The sequence below is a fragment of the Condylura cristata genome, unplaced genomic scaffold, assembly GCF_000260355.1.
Source record: "Condylura cristata isolate star-nosed mole 26May11 unplaced genomic scaffold, ConCri1.0 scaffold00021, whole genome shotgun sequence".
NCBI classification, from domain to species: Eukaryota; Metazoa; Chordata; class Mammalia; order Eulipotyphla; family Talpidae; genus Condylura; species Condylura cristata.
Window position 1 is genome coordinate 9,562,023 of NW_004567122.1, and position 25,828 is coordinate 9,587,850.

At 50.2% G+C, this 25,828-nt stretch overlaps 1 protein-coding gene across 2 annotated transcripts in view; it reads right to left on the reverse strand.

The window, feature by feature from the left end:
- The window catches only part of PDE5A (phosphodiesterase 5A, cGMP-specific), a 103,372-nt gene that overhangs the window by 11,239 nt on the left and 66,305 nt on the right, over nt 1–25,828 (reverse strand). For both annotated transcript variants that reach the window (XM_004686636.2, XM_004686637.2), the window contains exons 10-14: nt 22,869–23,044; nt 21,115–21,174; nt 9,911–10,057; nt 4,702–4,827; nt 3,126–3,220 (exon numbers count right to left, since the gene is read on the reverse strand). In XM_004686636.2, coding sequence (XP_004686693.2) covers nt 3,126–3,220; nt 4,702–4,827; nt 9,911–10,057; nt 21,115–21,174; nt 22,869–23,044 — 604 coding nt within the window. The remainder of the gene's footprint in view (nt 1–3,125; nt 3,221–4,701; nt 4,828–9,910; nt 10,058–21,114; nt 21,175–22,868; nt 23,045–25,828) is intronic.

Consider the following 25,828-nt stretch of genomic DNA (forward strand, 5'->3'; position numbering starts at 1 on the left):
GACCTACAAATCTGAACTTCCTCTGCCTTCTTGAATGTAATAGTTGCTCATTATTAAAACACACTCTTTTCTCTCTAGCGACTGTGTGATTTCACCAGTGACATGGGTTCTCTTTTCTTTCCCACTGACCTTGAACCTCAGCAATGTATTCATTGCCCACAGTGACTCCTTGTGTCTTCATTAGAACATATCTAAACACACGTTTCGTAGCAGGCTCAGAAGGGTGTTATGACTTGTTCATCCTCTCACTTTTCACTCCTGGTACCTGGCAATCTCTGGTTCCAGTCACAGAAGTGACCATCACCAGGCCCCTCATGGGGTCCCTGGAGTATTTCCATCCTTGTCTTCCAATCTTGCCTATTTGCTAACATCTACCACCATATGGTTAGGTCCTGTCCACTCCCCTGAGTTGAGCACTCATAGCACAATGCAGTTAAGCAGCTCAGAACTGACTGGGCACCTCCCTGCCTGGGACCACCTCTGTTTCAGAGGAGTAGGAGAGTCCTTTGATAGCAGCAAGCATATCATATACCTTGATAGCTCTCTTTTTGCCTTGCCAAGTGCCATCTGTTTAAAATGTAGGGTAACTGCACTGCATTTTTTTTTTTTTAAGACCTCAACCCAACCAAAGAAACGCAGCCTGAAAGTCCCCTTATAATCACTGTGCACCTAATGTGGAAAATTTCCACAGGTCCCCTCAGTGTCCCCATTACACTTTCTCTAGCAGATGTCTGTGCTACACGGGGCTCCCACTGCTGCCTATTTTTAAAATAATTCACTATCTGTTTACTTTTTGTCCACCCTTGTGAGAAAAAAAGCACAAAAAGTAATCTCTTCCCCCCAAAGATTTGATAGCATCCATGTGGGTTTCCCCTCATAATGGCAGTCTTCCCAATCCAGAGAAAAATAAAAACTCCAGTAATGAACTAGATACAAGTTTCCTGCACTAGGAGTGTCTCACACCAAGTCAACTTGCTGAGAAGGTTTTTAAGGAGAACAAATGACCGAATTTCAGTTCCTAACTTTGTTACCCCTGAGGGCTATTCTCTTTTCGAGGGAGTATTCTTAGTTCTGTGCCTAGCTCATTGTTTTGGTTTTATCTGTGGACTATCTGACGAGGTCTGGACACTGTACACCTTTTCAGAAATTAGTTCTTTATATGGGAATGTTTATGGAACTGGTATCCTCCCAAGAGTCTCCTGTTTAAGAAAATCTTACTTGACGTATCATCCTTTCCAACTAAGGAAAGAAAAATAGAAACATCCCTGGAAAATTCTTGGTTTCCTCTACCAAAACCACAGGGATGTAGGGGAAATAAAATCTCTAAACTCCTGTAATTTTTTTTTAAAGTTATTATTACTTGTAGAAGACTGCTTTGTGGTGTGTGTGAAAGTGAGATTCTGTAGTCTATAACTTTTTCCCAGGACTTTTTTTTTTTAAGAGAAGATGACGTTTCTCCAGATGTTTTTCTGGGTAATTATTTTTTAAACAAACAAAGGAAGAAAATAGCTGAGTATTTTTTTTTTTTTTTCACTTGAAAACCAGGCACCAGGCGCCTCAAGCCATCTGCAGAGGAAGGCGGACGCAGAGACCAGCTCGTCACGCCCTGTGGCAGGTGGGCAGGGCCGCGCCTCGCTGCCCAGCAATCCTCACTCGTTCCCTTAACTGTGCCTGTGCCACGGTGCAGCTGGGATCACATTCACGTGACAAAACACAGGGGACAAAGGACGTGTGGCCCAGTCAGTTCTCCAAAATGCCAGATTAGGAGGAGGGAGCAGCCAGCCCCGCCACTCAGCAAGAGCTGGCCATCTTTTCCCATCGAAGGGCAGCAGGGGACACGGGGCTGGTGGCCACCACTCTTCTTACATGAAGTCCTGTGTTTATTTAGGTAACGCGAATATGACCAGAGCGCATTCTGAAATTCCCCGCAGATACCCGACATCCGGCATTTCCTCGTGAGTTCTAGCGTTGGCTCAATTGTTTCTACACTTACGACAATGCCTCGTCCTAAGAGATTCTGCCATTAGTCTTTTCAGTCAAATGGCTGCACGCAAATGCCAAAAAGTCCCAGTGGCTGCTCAGCAATCTGATGAGATGGGACATCCCCGTCTCATCTGCCACTACAAAGCTCACTGGAGGGAGCCCCAAGCCTGGTTCTGAAGGGGCCGACCCCCTGCAAATCAGCCCCACACAGGCTCCCGATGATGAGCGGGTGCTCCAGGCGTCCTCCGGTACTGACGGAGGTGTGTTCTCTACCCATACACACCGCAGCTACTGTGGCAGGGCGGGGCTCGGCGCACGGCGACTGACTGTGTGGAGAGGAAGGACTGGAACCCCGGTCAGCCTGCACCTCCAGGCGCCCTGGCACCGGGCTGCACAGCCCTCATTGTGGGAACCGGCCTCCTCGGCGCACCAGGGAACAGGCAGGAGGCAGGATGGAGCTAAGCCCTGGCCAGATAATCTATCACTCCAGGGCAAGAGCCCACCTTTTCTGAACTAGTCTAAGTGTGAACTAGCCTTAAGCGTGAACTAGCCTTAAACGTTTTCTAATGAAAACTTGTAAGCGAGACGCACTGAGACAAAACCCCTGGTAGTTATCCAATGACGTAAGAGTCTGAACACAGGCATGTTTTGAATTCTGGGCCAGCAAACGGTCACCAACCCAATACTATACTTTCTTAATTCTTTCCAGTTTCCTGAAATAAAACCAAAGCATGTCACGGAATCTGCACCGATGGAGACTTTGTACCATCAAATCTCTCTGTGACTTTTCAGTTAAAACCAACAGGCCTGGGGCCCTCCCTGGTGGTGTAATGGGTTAAAGGCAGCACTATGAAGCTGTCCGCAGCCGCTTCAGCACGCTCGCGCCCCAGCCAGGGAGGTGACCCACATGGCGTGGCAGACCTCTCCTGACCCGCCCGCTGCTCCCCTCAGCAGTGTACAGTCCATCGGCCTGTTCTGCTCCCCACTCTGTCTCTGGTGAATCATCTCACTGCCCCTGCACCTCTGGCCTGTAGCCCAGTGCTGTATGCATGAATAAATCAATCTTAAAAAAAAAAAAAAGGAAAAGAAAACTCACAGGCCTGTAACGTAAGCGACCTGTCTGTTGGGCGGGGGAGACTCACCGCTGTATGTACGAGTTGTTCACCCCGCGGTGGTCCAGGTCGTGGCTGAGTGCGGCGATCAGCAGCGCCAGGGTCTCGAGGTCGCTCAGCTTGTTCTGCGTCAGCAAAGGCATGGCGGGTGAGAGAGAGAACTTGGCGCCCGGAACTCACACCTCTTTCTAGGATCTTGGGCCTTTCCCCTGGGCGCTTGGCAGCTGTGCTCCGTCACAGCCGCGGGGACTCCCTCGGGGACGGTATTCTAGAGACCTGGGTGTGCGCTGCGGGCCAGGCTGGCGCTTACCAGAGTCACGCCGCAACAGAGAAAGCGAAATGCCCCTGCCACGAGCAGCGCAGTACCACGGCCTCCTCGCCGTCCACGTGCATGTGGGACGGCCAAGCCGCGCCTCCTACACCGCCCTCCCCTCTCCGCACTTCGCCGCAGATTCTCCACCCCGCTGCTGCCGCCCGCAGGCCCTGCTTCCCCACAGAACACACCTCGGTGGGTACTGAAACAGATGACAAAGGGTAAACAGGGGACTGGCAGGGGAGCTTTGGCTTTGAAAGCGCTGCATGCCAGACTCCCAAGATCAACACTGTGATTTCTGAAGAGCTGCCATCGTGCGATCTATGCCCCACTTCCTTCGTTAGAAGAAACCCGCTGAGATGCCCCCGCCAGGTATCACCCATCACCCTTTCTGCGGGACTCTGAACACTGCCCCCTGCTAAGTTGCCGGCAGACATAAAAATCATGTGTTTGTTTTTTAATTCACACACACACAAAAAAAAACAAAAAAACAAGGCCATTGTCGTATATACGAGGGGTATATAATCCTTATCGCCTGCTCGGCATCCTTCTAAGGACGCTCGCCCTGCCGCGTCTATCTGCTTGCCAGACCCCCTGGGAAGCCAGCTACATCTGGGCCCATGGAGTTAAGGGCAGACTGAAACATTTTTATACAGTAAGAAAAATGCATGGACGCTCTGAATGATCAACGCACTCAGTCGCGTCCCTGCAAAGTCAGAACGGAAGGACAGAGCCGCGAGGAAGACTGGCCCGGGAAGAGCGGATTACTCAAACACTGGGTCTTCTTGCGGAGAACATACTCCCTGATCAGCGTGTATGGGAAAATCCCCTCCCGTGAATGAAACAGCGCAGGTAAATTTAACTGATTGAGCCAGCGAGGCTGAGAGAGAATCCTGGACGCACCCAGGAGGCCAAACACAGGACACGGTGATTTTGTGAAATTCTGCTTGGAAGCAGGGTGAATGTGGACATGAGAAATGTGATATTTTTCTTACTCAGCAGAGTTTTTTCTCAAAGGCTAAGAGACTGACACCCAAAGGCGATTTTAGTTAAGCATGAGGTTAAAGGTTTTTAACATACCAAATACACTACAGATGAAAGAAAACGAGCAACTTTGTATTTTGCCATTTCAGTTTTCTTTGGTTAGGATCACAGAATGTGCTTTCAAAGTGTCACTAACTGTTAATTCTTCATCTTAAGTGAATATGAAAACAAATTTTACAGAACACGCTGTAAAATTTACTACCATAAGCAACACAATGCTATAAATATATACATGGTTCTAACAAGTACCTGGATCTTGCCTGCTTTCAGGGCAGCAAACATGCACTGGGCTGTGTTAAAGGCGTGTCTCCAGTTGTGATAGGCGACGTTTTTCCGGTAATTCTTCTTCACACTTAAAATCCACCTGCAGAGAACCTTTGGAGAAGAAAGCGGAAGGACTCACACTCAGGGCTGAAGACCCCTGCCCAGGCCAGGCCAGGGCCTGCTCCATCCTCCGCCGTGAGGGAGGTATCCTGATGGCTCACAGTGGACAGGCTGCTCACTGAGAGCAGGGCCAGGCCCGCCGGGTGACCCCCACACTGAGGGAGGAGGGCTGTACTGGTGTTTTGGCCCGGCTGGCTTGTGAGAAGACAGCTCTCAGTTAGCATCCGCATCCACGCGCACAGATGAGTGTTTCACCTGCTGAGGTCTCCCCGCCACGCCCCCACACACTGCGCTCTGCCTGTGTTGGGGACAGGACACAGGAGGCTGGGTGGACAGAGGCCGAGGGGTGTGGCAAACAACCCCAGGACAAGCTGGAGCTCCGAGACCCCAGCCAGCCATCCAATTTCGGGTCTCTTTTAGACTCTGCTGAAATGTTCAGGGAGTTGCTGCATGTGCACCGAGAGATAGCTACATAGACAGATACAGACACAGATGTAAAACCCTAGATGGCCATAGGGGAAAAAATCTTGAAAAAATGGGGGGAGGGAAGACAGTGTTTAGAAAATCTCACAAGCTGGGCTCAATCTAACTTTTAAGTGGTGCATTCAAATCAAACCCCTGAGGGACTTCTGGTTATTTTGTGTTTGTGTTAGATTGGAAACTGCCTCTTCAATTCTGAATGATTTACTATGCTTTGGGGGATGCAAAAATAACTATGTGCTTCTCTCTCCGTATCACTGGGGATGTTTCAAACACACAGTGTTGCCCTAGGGGGTTGGGAAAAGTACCCTGGAAAAAAATGTGGCTTTCACAGAATTCAGCACAGGCTGACAGGCTGCAAAGCAGGCCAAAGCGAGAGTTCCACAGCAGCGGTAGGAAGGGCTGGTAGATTTGGTAGGAAATCGGACTGACATCCCCCCTTTCCTTTTGCACCTGGTGTGCCTCACAGGGCCCTGTGGTAACAGAGGCCCAGAAAGTCGCCTCGTCACAGGAAAGCTCGCCTGCCCCAGACTGACAGGGCGACGACAGGGCACTCTTTCACCTTGACCTCTCCTGAGAAAACCGGGCCAGGAGGAACGTATCTTAGTGTCATTGTTAGCAGCATCTTTTTTTTCTTTTTGAGGTTTAGTCTTGTATTTTTTGTAATCAATTTTCAGTATCTTCCAACGTGTTTGTCCTAATTAGTGTTATGAGCTTTTCTCACTACATCTTGTATTTGTCCTGGAAGCGTTTCAGTCACATGCTCCCTTTCTAACACTGCCCCTCCCGCCCCTTCACCTGGGAGCGCTTTCTCCACATCCTCTCCAGCTCTGTGGTCTTGGGAGGATTCTAAGTAGGAGCCATAAGCTTCCCTTGATCTACATGGAAACTATACGGTGAAATGCTGCAGGAAATCACTAGTGATTAGTTACCGAAATCCAGGAAAATATGCTGCAAGACCCAGAAATCTGACCTGCATACGTACATCCCACCGCATCTGTTGACAAAGTTAAATACGCACAGATGTTAGATGCGTGAGAAACAGCTACAGGGGCCACGGAAGCTCACTCAGACGCAGGGGTGTGCTGTGCTTCCGTTACGTTCGGCCGAACGGTGGTAACTCGGTGGCTACAGCGTCTGTAACCCGATTTAAACCCAGTTTGGATTCGGCCATCGCCCGGGTAGAAACAGCCCACCGGCAATCGCGGTGGCATCTGCTAAGGGCGGGGTCGATCTGCCAGGCCGCCAGCAACCGTCCTCCCCGGCTCTGGAACCTGAGCAGTGGGGACGGAGCAGGGCACGTCAGACAGAAGTGCACACGGGGAGACTCAAGGTCACTGCAACAGTCCTTTCTGCTCTCGCTGTCTCGTGTTGCTGGCCACGCAACAGCTGCGACACCGGTGAGGATCCTGCTCCGCCAGACAGGGCCGGGGTGAGGCCCCGCCCTGGCCCTGGGCCTGGGGCACCGGACCGTGCTGAGGGCAGAACACGCTGTGGCCCCCACGGGCGCAGACCCGGCCGGGAGAGGACCAGCAGGGCGGAGGCGGACGCGGGAAGCAGCACTGCGAACACGGGCCGCTCAGGAGGCCGCGAGGCCCAGGCAGCGGAGCGTTGCCTGCACTGGGCACCCTGGGGCCGCTCTGCCACGCAGAGATGCTGCAAAGTGACCTCTCGGTGGGGACACCCTTCACCAAGGCAGGGCAGGAGGCTGCCGTCCTCTCCACCGGGAACATTGTCCAAAATAAGCCAGGCTCACTAAGGCAGGAAGGCCGAGCAGAAGGACCACAAGGCTCAAGGTGATGGTTCCAGAGCCAGAGTACGTGACCCCAACGGAACAGGCAGGCAGGTGAATCAGACACAGCGGACAGTATGCGCAGTGGATCAAGATTCAAGAACAGGTAAGAAAGAAGATGGGTAAGGAAAGTCTGAGCAGCAGTCTTCACGCCCGACACTCAAGGGCCATCTGCGAGCAAACCATAGGAACAAAGATCACAGCCTGGGTCCTGGCCGGGCCTCCGCAGAACCACTCGTCGCTTCAAACACCGGAGCCCTCGGGAGCAGAGGGGAAGCTGAGACTCCGTCCAGATGTGCGCATCCCCAAACTAGCAAGGACTCACACTGAGACCTTCTGACTATCAATAAATGGCGTTTTCATTCCATTAACAGAGAAGGCTTTTGAAAATTGAGCCCTATAGATTATGCCAGCTGAAAATAGTCAGAAGGAAAAACAAATACCGGATGGCCTCAACTCTATGTGGAACACAGAGAAACCAAACAAAAGGTCAAGGAAAAGCCAAAGCTAGCTGCTGCCCACAGAGCTGAGGCATCCAGCAGAGGCTGTCAGAGAGGGAGGGAAGAAGGCAAGGGAGTAAGGTGACAGCTCACAGGTGCTATGGTGGCAGGAGAACTATGGGGACTACAGTGATGCAGGGGGGAAATTTAATGGAAAAACAAAAACAGGTGAGCCCTATAGCCTATAAAAGCCAAATATGATGAGGTGCTTTTCTTTTAAAGATTTATTTTTACTTATTTATGCAAACAAGACTGGGCTGTAGGCCGGAGATGCAGGAGGTGAGAGGATTCACCAGAGACAGAGTGGGGAGCAGAACAGGTAGATCGATGAAGTACACTGCTGAGGGGAGCAGTGGGGAGACAGGAGTGACCTGCTGTGCCATGTGGGCCAGCTCCCTGGCTGGGGAGTGAACTCATGCTGCAGTGGCTGGTGCAGCTTGACAGAGCTGAGACTTTAATCCCTGCACCACCAGGGAGGGTCTGTTGGGGTGATAAGACCGTGGTGCACGTGGCCTAAGAAAGGAGAGCTGACATCGCCCTACCCTCGGTGTTCAGCAGGATATCTCTCACACACACACACACGTTTAGACACAGACAACCACACACCGGCACACGTGCAAGGCCGCCTAAGGACGGTCATGTTATCCCCCTTTAGCAGACTAGGGCACCAAGAACATGAAGCATGAACTGCCCGGGAGGTAAGACCTACGCACTAGCCACCCCGAGCCCTCTGTTCCACCGCACTCTCTCCGTGTGTGAACAGGGACAACCACCCACGACACCCTTGGGGTCGTGAATCAATCACGGGACACGACACCCCTTCACACGCTCTCACAGGAGTGGAGTATTGCAGGAGAAGGTTCGAGAGGGAGCTGTTTGTAGCGCCAGGGAGCAATATGAAACTCGGCTGAATGGAAGAGGCAGCAGACTCGGGCCGGGACACTCGGGACGACACGGGTTAACCGTAGCCAGAGAAGCTCTGAGTTCTCCTTCCTGTGAGCCTTTGAGAACAGGCTGTCTTGGCACTGAAATGTGCTAACAAACTTGAATCATGAAATGCGTGTTTCCATAAATATTTCAACTAGGAATTAATGGACTGCTGAGGAGTAATTTTTCAGACAGGAAATCCGTGTGAGAGGAGGCCGAACAAACGAACCCAAGGCCAGTTACGGACTCTCTTTCCCGGGCCTCTCTGCTCTCCCTTGCTCCAGGTGCCGCCGACACGGGCGTTGAGACACCGAGGCGAATCCCTGCCACCCCCAGACCGGGCCCGAGGGCACTGCCGCGCCCTACTCGCGGCCAGGGTCGGCTTCCCGTTACAGTCCTCAGAGGAGCGACCCAGGCGGCGCTGCGGGCCTGCGGAAGCCCCTCTGGCTGCTGCGGCTCCCCGGGCACGCGGCTCCCAATCACAGCTGCGCCCTGCGTCTCCCCTTCCTCGCTGGTGGCTCTCCGGCTGCTCACCCCTCCGGCCGGCGTCCACAGCCGTCCCCCGCCCCTCCGTCGGCCTCCGCACACGCGGCTGCTTTCAGATCCGCACCCCGCTTCCCCCGATGCTTAGTGCAGGCTAGGAACCCATTAAATGTGTCTGTGATGGTGAAAAATTCTTCTTTAGAATAAGCCTTGGAAACTACCGCAGGGTCCGGTGACAGAGGGTGGGAAGAGGAAGCTCTGGTCCCTCCACACAAGGAAGGCTCAGTCCTCAGCGAAGCCGAGACGGGGCCACCCGGGCGCAGGGGAAGGGCTTGCGGGAGTGACCACGGCAAAGCAAGTCCACTGAAACTGACAGCGCCGGGTAGTTGGACAGTGGGGGACTTGGCAATAACACATGTGAAAACTGGCGAATGCTCATCCAGGAAGAGAGGCCGGGAGGGGGAAGGGCACAGGTGTCAGGGCGGTGACAGCTTCAGCTGTCGGTCAGCTGGGGCTCCGTCAGTCACATTTAAGAATCCCTATTCCGGGCCCTCCCTGGTGGCGCAGCGGGTTACAGCACAGCACAGAGAAGCTAAAGCCACTTCCGCATGGGTTCGATCCCCGCCTGCCCCGGAGGTGACCCATACAGCACGGCAGACCTCTCCTGACCCGCCCGCTGCTCCCCTCAGCAGTGTGCTTCATCAGTCGGCCTGTTCTGCTCCCCCCTCTGTCTCTGGTGAAGCCTCTCACCGCCCCTGCACCTCTGGCCTGTACCCCAGTTCTGTGTGCATAATAAATAAATCTTAAAAAAAAAAAAAAAAAGAATCCAAAGAATCCCTATTCCGTATCAGTGCCGCCAACTCAGTCCCTCTTACACAGGCCCCGTCCCTACCTCGTGCTTCATCTGAAAGTTCTGCACCAGGTTGAGGTCCGTGAACATGCGGATGGTGCACAGGGCCGTCTCCAGGTCGGAGAGCTCAAAGTCGCTGAAGCTGAAGTCAGTGATTTTCAGGGTCTGGGCAGATGGCACCACAGCAGCCTGCGGGACGAGGGGGGACACGCGGACGGTTACTCAGAGCGGCACCCAGGCCCAGCACGGTACCTCCAGGCCTCGCTCCAGCCACAGGAATTCGTGGGGCCGTCAGCCCCGTGTTGCGGGCTGGGGTCAGTGTCGCGCTGCGCGGTGATAAAGCAAGCGGCTGGCGTGGGAGTCCCCGGACGACCTCAGGAGTGGAATCCTGGCGCCAGTCTCCAGGAAGCTCGTTTCCCCACCACGGGCGTCCCCTGGGTGGGGCGCCGAACCCACCTTCCAGTGCGGGGCCGTCCTGTCCTGGCTGCGCTGGGGCCCAGCCTAGAGACCCCCAGGCCGGGCCTGAGCCTCAAGGCCACCCGGGCGTCTTGCAAACCTGCCTGGGGGCCCTGTTCTGTAGAGCTGGGGTTGCGTCTGGGGAAAGCTGTTTTGGTTTTGGGGGACAGCAGTTTGCCACCTAACATTCTTGATTAGGATTCTATAATCAACGGTTGTAAACCGCCAGCAGTGTCTCCGCTCTGCCTCCCGCTTCTCTGCGGCACAAGGCTCCTCAGCGCATGTCCCACCAGAGAAGGGCCGCGGGCCTCCAGGGCCGCCCCCGGGCACAGGAGCACCGCCCTCTGCGGGACCTTCACGGAATGTCTCCTGGCCACCCTGGGGGGCTGCCTGTTGCAGCCCCGGGCAGCACCCTGACCCCGCACAGAAGGCCCTGACGTTTGCTGATATGGGAGCGCAGCAAACTGACAGCGGGGGACCTCGCGCCCTCACGCCGAGGCTGCAGCTCCGTTACCGGGTCCTACGTCCGGCCTTGAAGGTCCACTGGTCCCAGCGGCACGAAGGCCAGGAAGCCAGGATGTCAAGTGCACACCAGCATTACTAAGCAGCTTTTAAAACCACCAAATTTGTTATCCTGTTTAAAAAACGGGGAGAATTTAGCGAACGGTGGTGGGGAGGAGTTTCTGGTTGTCCAGCAAAGTCAGAGCACACTGAGCCCCAGTCCCCAGCTGAGGTCACGGCCGGCTCCTGGGCTGCCCCAGAGCTGTAGGGTGCTGCTCCCCTAGGTCCCTGCTGTGACCCAGGGGAGGACCCCTGTTTGCCCACCCCGCCCCTCCCCCAGCAGCACTGCCTCAGTCAGAGAGGGCTGGCACCACCGAGGGGGCAGGGGGCAGAGGTCCCCCGGCTGGGAGGGTGAGGAGGGCGGCACATCTGACTGGCTCCTCCTGCTGCCCCTTGTGCGTGGCTCCCTCAGCCCTTCCTGGGGAGTCCCCTGCGCCGCACCCTGCGGCTTGACTGCCGCCTTGGGAGAAACAAGGTGGAAATACCACCGCACAGCGTGACCTACGCGCATTCTCCTGCTCAGGAGCAGCTCCTCAGGTACCCAGCCACTTTTAAGTGCGTTTTTAAGTGACTGCCTGCCTCACACTGCAAACTCAGTCTCTTTGCCCAAGACCAAAACTCACAAGACATACGCACTCTGTGAAGTCAATCCTCAGCCTAACGCGTGGGCTGAGGGGAGAGGCCACAAGTCTGCACAAAAGGCTTCCCTGTGCTCACAACAGCTGCCAGCATCAGAGCCGGGCAGTCACTGAGGCCTTGCGGAGGTGGGAGCCGCCCACCGCAGCTCCAGGCTCTGCACAGCTGCCTCCCTCACACACCTGCGCCCACAGGAGAACAGATGTTCCTTTCCCTCAGGGCTTCGTTATTCTTGCAACAGGAAGTTTTCCTTCCTTCCTTCCTTCCTTCCTTCCTTCCTTCCAAGAAGACTCTAGGGGAGGCTGCAGGAAGGCAGCCGCTCACTGCACCCCGAGTCCCCAGCTCCCCACGGACAGACAGATCACCTCCTCTTCAGCAGTTTCAGCAGCACCACCCCAGCCTGTGCTAAGGGCGGGGGTTGGGGGGGGAACGGGCCAGTGCCGCCCTTCAGAAGCCCGTGGCCAGTGAGTCATGGCAGTCGGCACCACGGGACCCCGATAGCCACGGCTCCACAGGTCCTCACTACATACTCCACCCTTGGCAGTTTGCTGACACCCGAAAACCAGGGACAGAGGTGTTTTAAATAATACACAGTGCCTGTAATTCTGACCGTTTTGTCAGAAAATAGTCAATCTTTTTACAACAGTGAGGAATCCTGATAAGGGCTGTCTACACAGTTCAGGAGAGCCATAGCTTCTGTTTGGCTGCCAGTTTGATTTGTTGGACTTCGCCCAGGGAGATTTCGGACCCTGCCCCCATCAGGGAATAACGGGACATCCACCTGCACTGTGGGCCGGTGACCGACTAGCAGTGTGCACACGACTCTAATGCAGTAAGGCATGTGAAGGTGACGGCAGCCCTGGAGTCGGGGGGCTCGCTGAGCTCCCACGGTGGTGGAGATCCCTCATCTGCTGAGGGCCAGGAGAGAACAAACAGGTGGGTACACAAGAATCTGTCTTGCTTCTCCCTGCTTCGAGCTGGGCCATCTCATCACATCACGCCAGCTGCCCTGTCAGCAGGCCTTCAGAGGTGTACTGAGTCACACCTCAACTGTCCAGGGTTCTCCAGCCTGCAGACGGAGGACTGCTGGGCTGCCCAGCTTTGTAATCCCTGCAGCCAACTGCTCAGAACCAATATTCTTGGGATGGATGGATGAGTGCACAGACGCACAGAGACAGACAGACAGACAGGCACACAGACATCGGCAGCTATCCATCCCCTACCACTGGTTTTACTGGAGAACCCTGACTACTACATTCATATTTTTCTAAACTCAAAGAAACTCCTGAACTTCTCAGTGCCCAACTGATGAAGACAAACACGAGCCTTCTTTTGTTCAACTATTCCCATTATGAAGATCATCCTCACAGGTAACAGGACAAACAGCCTCCCTTCTATGTACATGTGAAAGATGCCTTTTTGTTCACTCAGCCACACATGTATAAAGTGCACTGTCTCCTTGGAACCCATAAAACCTGTGTTCACAGAAAATACACTTGGGTAAGGTGCATATAATGATCATTTTAAAATTAATGAGCTGCTTATTTTTGGTAGCTGCCTCATGAAAAAGGTCTATTTTTAGCTGGTGGCAAAGTCTCCTGTAACCTCAGGAAAAAATAACGATGTGCGGCTCCATGGATCTACAATTTGCTCAACTGTATAATCTTTATGCAAAAAAGGTCACACAGCCATCAAAAGCATTCTGCCTCCGTTCTCAAGTATCAGACCTCCAGCAACCTGGTCTTCCAGACAATGTCCAATGCTCCCCATGAGCCTCAGTATTTTACAAAGGCACGTTGTTTCCTGACTCCTTGATGTTTATTCATTTCAAGCCATAGATGTGAGGACGAGAAGAGAATTCCCCCAGTGTGCCCTTCTTTCAGAAAATTGCTTTCAGAGTTAAAATGAATCTCGTGAGTTGACGGGCAGCCATGATCAGGGTTTGGAGTTCTCCTCTCAGCCCTGATCACCGCCTACCTGCAGGACGCTCCTTCGTAGGGAGCAGTTTGAGTTCAGGTCTTTGAATAAAGCTCACTTCAGCCCTCACATAAAATCACACAGCAGGCTGTTCTCTCGACCCTTCCCCTCTTTTAACATGGACAGAAAAAATAATTTGTTACACAGAAGAACCCTTATCGTGTACCAGGCTTTTTAAACTCATTTTTCCCTAAGACAAAAGTGACTACAAATATGAAACAGAAATCTGCTTATACAAAGCGAGATAAATATTTAACTCAGTAGGTGGGGCCAAATCTTATCAAGAATAAGCGAACAGTCACAGCAGGACTGAACTCAGATAATTTCTTCAATTACTAAATAAACATGTGTTGAGTTTTCTTTCTAAGATTATGTAAGTAGATTCCCTTCCATATCAACAGGGAAGCAGCACAGACTATTAAAAAAAAAATGTAATGAGAATATAGTTTTTCACAATTATATAAAGAGTGCATGTAATAATGTCAAGATTTTATTACATACATACCTACCTGTACCTAAATCTATAGCAACAGGGACTTAAGTACACAGATCTAGTTGGCATTTCACTGGTACAGAAGCTGGAGAATGGTAGCACCATACTTTGGAGCTACCGTTACCACTGGCACTGACCCTCTAGTGAAATGAAAGCAAAAGAGGTGGTCTTGATACATAAAAGCAGAAAAATAAAAAGAATGTATTAAGTCTTGCCAATGTGAAAAAGATCCACCCCAGCTGATGTTGCAGACATCCATAAAAATGAACGTTGTCAACTGATGGCATAAGGTCCATAGAACCACGCTGTCTCGGGCTTCTCCTAGCCCCGGGAGAGTGCACCTCACTGGACACTGGAGACCAGGGTGACCGAGATCAGCCTGGGCCTTGAGCTCGACCTCTTCTTTGTTATTACCTTCTCTATGCAGAAGACCCTTGTGGATTACAACAGGATCTCCCTTGGCTGTTCCACACATCATCTGTGACTGAAGACACTGCTGTGAATCAGAAGCGAACAGTGCTGTACTCAAACAGCCCTGACTCCATGACAACACCGAGGGGCTTTTTTTTTTTTCCTCCGGGTCGGGGATCGAACTCAAGCTAAAGTGGCTTTAGCTTCATAGTGCAGTGCTTTAACCTGCTGCGCCACCAGGGAGAGACCGAGGGGCTTGTTTAAAAAAATGAAACTATTATATGTATTTATTTACTACACTCTGAACATGAGAGGAAGCAGCAAAGGCAATCAAAGATGCCCTTCACGGTTACAAATGAACACTCGCATCCTGTGTCTGGAATTCATACTGTTTTATGACCAAAACCACATCAGCAGAAGTCTGCTTGTGACTGAGCGCAACAAAAGGTATACGAAGGGCTAGTTAAGAGCTTGTATCTGATAAACGCAAGCTTGCATCAAGAACGAAAATAAGAATGTGATACAACTCATGACAAAGGGGCCCTGGGACAAGGCGAGCCCTCTGAGTGGCGGTGGGTGGGGGACAGGGCCCCTGAGCGCCACAGAGTGTCACAGGGAAGCACTGTGCAAACACTGGCATGAGGTTTCAGGAGCTCCAGGATGAAGATGTTTCCGACACTTAACCTCTTCGATAAGGGAAATAAAAGCAAACTAAACTGGGATTACTTTAAATTGGAAAAAACAACAAACTCATAGTAAAGGCGAATATATAAGTAGGCTGAAAAAGGTCCCGTGGAGGAAAATATACTTGTCACACAACCAACAAGGATTTACTAAGCAAGATATACAGAAAACTCAATTTAAAAAAAAAAAAAATCACAATGAAGAACTGAACAGCAAAGCTGAACAGAGAGTTTACCAAACAGGATGTCCAAAAGGCCAGCAGACCCACGGACAAGGGGTTGCTGTCGTTCTTAATGAGAGAGGCTCAGGTCAAAACCACCGAGACACACCCATATCGAAAAGACCCTCAAAAAGAGGAGATGCGGAGAAAGCTTTGGACCGAGTGTAAAATGGCGCAGCCGTCATGGAAGCAGTCTGGGTTTACCTTAAAATGCCAAAACTGCAAACACGGTGCGGCCCAGCAGCCTGTGCTCAGCCAGCAGTCCGAAGAGCGGGAAACCAAGACTCAAAAGGTCACGGAGCACGCCTCCAGGAGCCGGGACACAGACGCACCTACACGGCCGCTGACGGGCGAGGACTGGGCCTGGCACGTCCACGCAGGCTGCTACCCAGCCACGGGGCAGCCACGTGGAGGGCGTGGAGGGGACTGTGTGTGGCAGAGCAAGGCAGGATACTGGCAGATGGTAACACAGCGAACAATGGGCACTGATAAAGGGTGGGAGGTTCCTGAGGGCAAGACGGAGAAAGGTCAGACTGAAGGGCGAGTGGTGGGACTGAAATGAGGATAAAGAGTCAACTAACAGAAATATGAGACAATAAACCTCATGCAAAACAGGGGGGAAAGGAGTAACTTATCAACTAAATTACTTTGGAAAACTAGAGAACTTTTCTGGACAGAGGCATTAAACAGTTTAAGTGAGGACGTTATTTAAGGCCCTTAAGAACTGTGACACGAGCTATGCAACCTCTGTCGTCAGACACGGTCCGGATGGAGGGGAATTGCTCTGAAAAATCAGACGTTCCACGCTAACTTATGTTATGACCTCCCTTTTTTGTATAACCGTAATATCAAAATATTCTGAGCAACTTTCAGCTTACAATTGGACTGCCTAGGCTGCACAAGGCCTGTCTGCCTTGACAAGCAAGCACTGCACCAGGGTGAAAAAATTCCCCTGAAGTCAAGTGACTTGACTACTGACTGATAAATAAAAGCAAAAGGGCTGTTTTTGCAAAGTCTCTCTCACTGCCGGATGGAGGATAACCCAAATCTTATCATTCTATCATCTCACCTAGCCTTCTATTCAGCTTTTTAAAGAATTACTCAAACTTCCTATTGTTTGGCCTTTAGATGTGGAAATTCATCCAGTTTGCTTGTTTTTTAAACTAATCAAGTTTTCCACCTACTACACCTTAAAGGAATCCACAAAAGTCTTCTGGCTAGTTTTTCAGGATTCTATGTAGTCTTTAGATAAAAAAAACCCACCTATGTCTCCTATGCAGAGATTTGATTAGCAAGGAATTTCCTCTTCTGTCTCCCAGGATGATTAAGGCAAAAAAACAAACCCATTAAATAGTAGATAAGGTGTAAGGGACTTCTATCTTAATTGACCTCCACTATAGTAATATTAATCATAGATTTTGTGCACTATGTACCTGTTTTTTTACCTTGATTGATTTTAGAATGTTGTAATCTCAAGCAAGGGTCAAAACAACCCCAAACTGTTCTTAGGAAAAACAAAGATGATTATAATCTTTCAGCCCAGTTCCTGTGCTGATATCACCCTACTTACTCCTAATGTATAAAAATAAACCTCTGCTGAAGGCAGAGCAGGAAGATTTGCATCCAACTCCGACTCCCGTGTCTTCCTCGCTCCCGCTCTCCAATTTTTAGAATATCGCCTCACCGACGTCGTTCCCACCTTGAGACTCTGCCCGTGATAGCCTCTCTACAACCTGACATTCGGGGCGACAGAACTGATTTTTAAAAATAAAAATGAAGAAAAGATCTGACAGCTTTTAAAGCTATTTTTGGTTTTAATTGAGGGAAACAATCAGACAAATGACAAAAAGCAATTTTGGTAATTGCTGGATTATGCAGACACCTGTGCAGCCGGGGCTGTGAAGGAATTTGTATTAGGTCAACAGACAACTAGAACTGAAATCAGTTGCTGAATCCAAACCAATTTACATGAATCACTTGACCTACAAGCTAAGTAACCCTAATGTCTCAATGCAGCTGCCAGAAATCTCTTTTCCAAATGGAACAACAGATGGTTTTGAACAATACTGCAAGATAGCAATTTCCAGTTGTGCCAAAGTGATTTTCCCTTGCTAAAATTATAAACATAATTGAGAAAATAATTCAGATTTTTCTGAAAGACCATATGCTATTTTCAAAATGAAAACGTAGTTTAATGTCCTGCTGTGTTTTTTTATTTAGCATTGTCTATAGAAATGATTGTTTGCTAGTTTTCATTGATCTAAAACAACACATGGCAGAATCTAACCTTGCCCTGGTTTTAGAAGTATCAATAATCCCACAGTGCTTACAGCAACTTCAAAGTATGTCTGCCCAAGTGAAAATTTCCAATTCATGGCATGCAAGCAGTCCAAAACTATATCCTAGCAGGAGCAGACAAATGGGTCCACGAAGGCTGAAATGCTGGATTTCTGTGTAAATAACTCAAAAACTGCTCAGGCCTTCAAAGAACCCTACAAACACAGGCAATTCAGTATGAGGCTACATGAGATTTAACCTCATCCCAAGTGCCTTGACCTATAATTGGAAATAACCAGTCTCCTACCCAGCGGTAGGGCTGTCTCCCAGTCCTCTCTCCCCTTCCCTTCCAAGCCTTGCTCGCCCCGGCACTGTGTGACGGCGTGTGAGCCCAGGCCCATGCTGGGTCCTCGCACCACGCCTGGTGTGAAGCCGACTTGGAATCAGACTCCATCTTATTCCCACCTGTCATGCTGAGAACTCTTAGCAAGCAGCTCAGGGCTGAGCACAGCCTCACCCCACAACTTCCAGTTCTCTCCTGTCAGCAATAAGGAAAGATCACAACACCCACAACACTGCTGCATGGTAACAAAACTCCTACACACACCGCAACTTGGGTCTGGAGACACATGGCAATCGACTGTAAGAAGACAGAAATGACTGAAGACCAGATTCAAGAATTTTAAAACCAGTTACTCAAACTCCTGTTACATTCCTGCTTGACCCTTTAATGCTCTTCTGCACAGTGCTGGTGGAATGATGCTGTGGTTGCGGATTCTGGTCACATGAATGCTTTCTATGGGATACTACAGCCTGATTATTTCTCAGTCAGCACTGACAGCCCAAGGCATCATGAGTAGGACAGTCTAAGCAACACATCATTCAGGTCCCATCCTACAAAATACTAACCACACAGGCCTCACAAGGGTGCCGCGGATGAATACGTGCCGCGGATGAATACGCTTGGTGAAACATACACAAGGTTGTGAAACCTGTCGGGTGTGTGGCAAGTGCGAAACTAGTGAAGCTGTTATCATCCTCTTCCTTTTGTTTTGGTCACACTATGCCTGTCCTTAATGGTCAAGGTCACTTCAAGGTCCCAAGCTCTTCAGTCTTGCGCTGTGGGTCTCACACTCACCTGTACCTTCCCCACTTTGTCCAAGAACATGGCGCCTCTCTAGCTGGGAGAAGCTCGAACTCACGAATGGACCAGAACAGTCAGTAAAAATCTTCACAGGATTCGGCCCTCCCTGGTGGTGCAGCGGGTTAAAGCACAGCACTGAGAAGCTAAAGCCGCTTCCACATGAGTTCAATTCCCGCCTGCCCCGGAGGTGACCACATGGCACGGCAGACCTCTCCTGGCCTGCCCGCTGCTCCCCTCAGCAGTGTACTACGTCCATCTGCCTGTTCTGCTCCCCGCTCTGTCTCTGGTGAAGCCTCTCGCCGCCCCTGAGCCTCTGGCCTGTACCCCAGTTCTGTATGCACAAATAAATAAATCTTTAAAAAAAAAATCTTCACAGGATTCACCTAACACCCACCCACATTTTCCTTTTTCCATGGAAGAGGTATTTAAAGTATTAAGTTAATGTTAAAAAATTAATATGCTGACTTAATAGAACAGTATTTTAAAAAACTGACTGGACTCATTTCCTGTTACCTCTTGGAGTTTAGCTCCTGTAGTGCTTTCTGCACCACCACCCCAGCACAGAAGTTTTCCTTGAGTCCTACTTCCTAAACTTCCTTTAACCACTGACAGGACTGCCCTCCTCCTTTTTTAAAGTTTTATGTATTTATGCACAGGCATGTAGGTCAGAGGTAGAGGGGGTAAGAGGATATACCAAAGACATAGTGGGGAGCAGAACAGGCTGATCGACTGAAACACACCGCGGAGGGGAGCAGCGGGAGAGACAGGAGCGGTCTGCTGCGCCGTGTGGGTCAGCTCCCTGGCTGGGGATCGAACTCGTGCTGCAGTAGCTGGCATTAGCCTGACAGTGTGGAGACTTTAACGCCTGTGCCACCGGAGAGGCCCTGCCTTCCTTCTCGACAGGGGTCCCTGCTACCTCTGGGCCACTGACCAGGCCTTAGTCTGCTGTCCTCTCTGACAAACTGCACGCTGGCAGCTTTCTCACTTTCTTGCTGTCTAAACCCATACTTCCAGACTTCGGGTCCCCATCTCTCACACCTCTCTGTATACTCCCAACTGCTCTGCTCCCATGATTTCAGTAAGCAATCCAAGCGTCCCATGATTTAACGCCCGAATGCCCCTCCGGTGTGACCAGCAGCCCTTCGCCCCATGGGGCTGCCCCTGCTAGCGGGTGACGGCCATCTCGTTCTGCCTCAATCACAGTGTCCTAAGACAGACCTCCCCCCTCCCGTTCTCAGTAGATCCACTTCTGTTATCTAGTGGCATCTGCACATTTTTTGCCTTTAATTAAAAATTTTTGGTGAGGTAATGTTGGCTTAAAACATCCTACAGGTTTCAGGAATGTCAGTGATGACTCTACATCTGTATGAACATCATGACTGTCACCCAAAGTCTACCTTCCAGGCTCCCCATATACCTGGCCCATTTTACCCCACTATCCCCTCCTCAACTGCCCCCTCTCCCTGATGCTAACTGCCATCGGTCACAACAGTGGAGTCATCTTTCTCTCCTTCGACCAGGTCATAGCAGAAAGCATGGTCGTTCTGAGCCTGGGCCCTTCCTCCCCACTTGCTGCCAGTGTGGCCCTGAGCAAGTCATGTGGCTTCTGTGGCTTCGGTGTGGCCCTTGTCACAGCACTTTCATGAGGAAATGGAGCCAAGGTCCTGGGGATGTGGCACTTGACAAGCTGCAATGACGATGACAATGACAAGGACTCTCAGGGATGTGTCCACAACCTTTTCATCACACCCAGGACTCTTGGCACATTTCAGTGACTGCCCTGATCTATGCTGTCTCAAATTAAAGTACGCCCTGAGGCTGACCTAGGTTGTAAGCGTACAGAAGGGCGTTCATTTCAGCCAAGGCAACCTCCGTCCAGACCCAGAACAATGACGTGCCCTCTCGCAGCAGACTAAGAATGTAATGGGATTTCAGGAGCTGACCTTATTTGAATCCAATTTCAAGGAACGCTCCATCAGCCATATGGTCTGAAATTAAAACCACTCTGATCTCGGTAAGGTGGAGTGGGTTCCTGGTAACACAGTGTACATTCTATTCTGTTGTCGTTAGACTGACCAGACTGTCACACTGAAGCCACCTGCCCCGTGTCACCAAGAACTGATGCCTAAATTTAATTTTGACAAAAGAAAGATGTAAAGATTATGGTAACGATTGCCAACAATCTGAGTCATACAACGTCTAGCACGGCCATACAGTGTGTTAGTGACTAGCCCTGCAAAGAAGTGCAGCTGATTAAATGTTGGCCCGAGTTCATCTCGGTATTAACCACATTTGATTAAAAGTCTAGAGGGCCATGACTGGAAAAGTGCGTTTCTGTTATTAATCAGAGGCGTGCAGTTATTTCACAAAGAAAAGAGGAAAATTACCGCCAAAGCCTGGAGCTCTCTGGTCTCCTCCTCGGCAGCCGAGGCGTGGTAGGACAGCACCTGTGGAGGCACCAAGGAGGGATGTGAGTGGGCAGCGATACCACCAGCACCCCCGACTGCACCCCCTCTTGCACAGAGAAGTCCACCCCTCAGAATGTCACGTCGTTTGCTTTTTCCCTTCAACAGAGACCAAACCCTATAACTACATTCTATAGCTTGTATAACAATTCTTTATTCTTTTTTAAAAATTTTTTAAAATATATTTTACATCATTGTTCATTTTTGTGCAATGTATGCTTTATCATTTCATTGACAGTCCCACCCATGGCCCACCACCAACTCACCCCCACACCGACACCTCAGCCCCTGTGTTCTTCCCACCCCTGGTTTGATCCTACTCCCTTCTCCTGCTCTGCAGAATGTCTGTCATGTATAGCTGCCTGATAATTCTGGTTTTTGCTTTATTATAATTACTTTCTCCCCTGGTCCCTTATTTGGGTTCCTCCCCTACATTCCTATGAGAAGTCTGGCTTCCTACTTTCTCAACACAACTTGAGAATTCATTCCCTAGGTAAGTGATAAATCGATAAGCTTTGGCATTTTATATTTTAGATATTCTTTCCAAACAAGGTAATGGTTGAGTAAAATGTCCATTATATTCTTCTTTGGAGATGACATTAGTCCACAACACTAGTTTTCAGGTGCACAGTTTATAAAGATTTTTAAAGTTCATTTTTGACAGACAACAAACTGACAAAGCCTACATTTTATACAATAAAAATCATTTAGACTTGTTTGAAAAGTGATGGTTTACCCTGGTATGTAAACTCAAAGTCTCATATTTTATAGAATGCCATAGCAAAACTGTGTTCTACGTTCACCTTGAAGAGTACACTGTCCCTTCTCTGTCACTGGCCAATCTTGACAGTCAATGTCTATCTATCTTGCTCTTTAGGTCTAGGTATTTGTCAGGGCTTGAAAGCAGTTACTGTACCCCATACGCTGACTACCACCTGGCTCAACAAAGCAAGAATACGCCAAGGTTTACACCCATTTTACACCAGACTACCACCAGGCCCATGACTAGGTGAGACACATCTGTATTTTTTTAAGTCGATTTCCCTAAACTGGGTCTATGAGGTGAGCACGTTTCATGTTACACGAAGTTAACATTTTCAAGGCTGTGACCGATAACCCTCTGGAGTGGGCCTGGCCCATCTGGGTAAGTCAGTGCCAGCTGGGGGTCTGGGGGGCTGGGAGGCTGCCTACCTGAGGCCAGAGCCCAAGCCAGGTGACTACATTTGGGATCGCTGGGGGAGTTCTGTATCAATACAGGTTCCCAGCCTCTACCCAGGACTTACAGAAGCAGGATTTTCAAAAATCTCTAATTTGGTCATTTGGGAGAATCTGAAGTATGTAGTCCAAACTCTTATTGCTCTTCATAGATTTTTTTTTTTTTCATTTTTCTCACCTCAAATTCATAGGGTTTCTTTTTTTGGTTTCTAACTGCTCACATAGGGGAGCTGGGAGCTCAGGCACAGGGGAAGGTGTGAATGACAAAGACGGTGCTCTGCCTTCCAAGCTCAGGGCTGGCTTCTAGTTTGGGCTCACGACTTGTAGAACATTTCGAAGTACTCTGGGTCTTAGTTGAGAAAGGAAGCATCTGAGAGCCACAAGGTTCTCGTGATGTATGAGGACGTGGATGGCCTGACAGGGCCTTTGGCTGCAAACTAGGGCAAGCTCAGGGAACCCACCTCTAAGGTGACCATCTGCTTAGCCATGGCTTTCTCCACGGCTTCATACATCTGCGTGTTCTGGATCCCCAAGCCACAGAAGATGACGAACGCTTCCAGAAACTGCTCGTCGTTTCGGTTGAAAGGCTTAACCTTGCCAGTATTCTCCTCCATCTTATTCACAAGTTGGCAAACCCCTGTAAGGAGCCAAGATACTTAAGTGTTATCATCATCAGTTTTTACCAATTTGAACACACCCCCAAAGACTGTCTTAAACTTTTCTCTTAGCCATGCTTGGCATCTCCAAATAATCAAATAAATCCCTATAAATATAAGTAGAAAAGCAAACTGTCAGTTTACATGAGAAACCATTTCACATACTCCTAAATATACGTATGAAGGCCTGTGTTAAAAAAACCCTAGAGTAATATTTTCTTCCAGACTTGGCCTCAACTTTTAGATCAGCTAATTCCCCAAAGACAATCTGTCCTTTGGAGACTAAATGGATTTTTGTACACTTGCCAAGTGAACAATTTTGATGTACACCAGAATTTTGGGTCACACAGACTGCATTATTGAAAAACCAGAAATTTAAAAAAAAAAAAAAAAAAACTATTACATGTAGAATGAAATGTAGAAAAGAGACAATTTGCAATTTACATCGTGTTCACGATATGCCTCTGCATCCGGGAAGTCCCATCTGCACACAACTTTTGATGATGTAAATAAAACAACTCTCAACTTAGAAACAAAGGCAGAGATCATCTTTGAAGAAAATCATTATCTCTTAAGTCCTGGCCTCTAAGAAAATCAAACACCAGCCCTCCCTGGTGGTGCAGTGGGTTGGAGGGCAGCACTGCAAAGCTGGCATGGACACCTCAGGGCAAGTTCAGTCCCCGGCCAGGGAGCTGACCCACAGGGCGCGGCAGACCTCTCCTGACCCGCCCGCTGCTCCCCTCAGCTGTGCACTTCGTCAGTCTGCCTGTTCTGCTCCCCACTCTGTGTCTGATGAATCCTCTCACGCCCCTGCACCTACACCTCTGGCCTGTACCCCAGTTCTACATGTATAAAAAAGTTAAACTATTCAAAAAAAGAAAAACATGTAACCTACCCCCTCCAACCCCCCGCCAAAAAAAAAAAAAAAAAAATGAGGACATGAATGCTAGGGCCAATCCTCACTGAGCTGGCTGTTGTATGGATTCTGAGTCACTCTTTGAAGCCAGGTCTAGGTAAAACCCTAGTCTCATGCGTCTCAAAGTAGATTAACAGACCTCGCCAGCTGCCTGCTGTGGGCAGGCACCATGCACAGTCGAAGCAGACGTGAGCTCTAGTCTGCACAGTGTGAGGCTGTGTCCCTACTTTACAGCAGGGGAGACCAAGGCAGTCTCCACAAGAGAAACGCCTAGCAGACGGCCAGTCAGAACCAAACACCGCTGCAGTGAGGCCCTGGCCTCCATCCCAGCAGCAAGCCCTCCCCAGCGCTCCTGGCTTTGCCTCAGCACGCCTCTGCTTATCCTTTCTGCCACCTGCCCTGCTCCCCGGGGCCCCTTTCCATGTTTCCCCAGGGAACCCCAAGTCCCTAACACCTCCATGAGGAGCTCCAGAGGCCTCCCCCGCCTCCAGGCTGAGGCCGGCGCTTCTCTTTCCCAGGCCCTTGACACTATCACTCGGCTGTCCTGGTCTATGTCACTTCTGTCTTTCTAGACCGTGACTTCTTGGGCTTGGAGATTCTATGCTTCTCAGTTCCACCTCCTCAGCTGTGCGCTGCTGGCATGTGGCAGGAACCCCCAAAGGTTCACTGCAGCAGCGAAGCACGTAGGTCCACGGCTCTGACCCCAACCGCTGCCTCAGGTAGCCTCTAGTTTTTATGAACTTGCTTTACCCACAATGCAAAAGGTGCCCAGGGACCCACAGTGATGTCTGGCTGCACCTGCATGTCTGTCCCCACTGGCGTGCATGACGTTCCAATACTGAAGTTACCTACAGCCTCGTTTTTGCCCCCTCTTGTCTATAGGCCTCTTTTTTACTTTAGACAACAAACATATCCCCACCCATCTGTGTCAGCAGTGCAGGAATTAGGTCTCTAACATATCCGTGAGTAAAAACCACTTCAGACAGGACACGGTGAATGGGAACACTATTTAAGTGACGTCTCTGACATTCGTTATCTGAAAAGAGCGTGCGTCATGGATGGTAAAAACACAAGGGTTATGCCTTCCACCCTTTGTGACTCCCCAAGTTATATAACTCCCAAGTGGCATTTTCTTACAAGGCTCACGTCCTCCTCACATCACAGTGTAACCACCTTTCCATCTGTACGGAAGTTTTCTCCTACTCGATGGCTATTTTTCATACACAAGATTTTTCTTCTTACCACCTCATGAGGATGATGGCAGGCACAGAATGGGAAGAGGCGCCCAAAGGGATTGGGACACGGCTACCAGGCAGAAAACAGCCTACACACAGAGACCGTCCTGGGCGGCAGGTCCGCTCCACTGACTATACAGTAAGGGCGTTTCACACAGAAGCCCTGGGTGGAAAGGTATGGACGTGGAATGTTAAATGCACAAATATTGAGACTCACGAGCAACCAGCACAGCTCACAGCAGAAGAACTCGAGTGTCTGCTGCGATCCAGCACGCACACAGCCACAGAGACAGCAGGTTCAGATCAGGGCAAGTGAAGGGGCAGAGACAGACCAGCCACTTGGGCACGTGGCTCAGTTCTCCTTTAAACGCAGCATGGGCTGCCACATTTAGGTAACATTCATGGTAATACTCTGGTCTCTACCTTCCGGAAAACTAAATTCTATCAAACCAAATACCCGAGTTAAAAAACAAGGTGTTTAGGCCCTCCCTGGTGGCGCAGCGGGTTAAAGCACAGCACTGAGAATCTAAAGCCGCTTCCTCATGAGTTCGATTCCCGCCTGCCCCGGAGGCGACCACATGGCGTGGCGGACCTCTCCTGACCTGCCCGCTGCT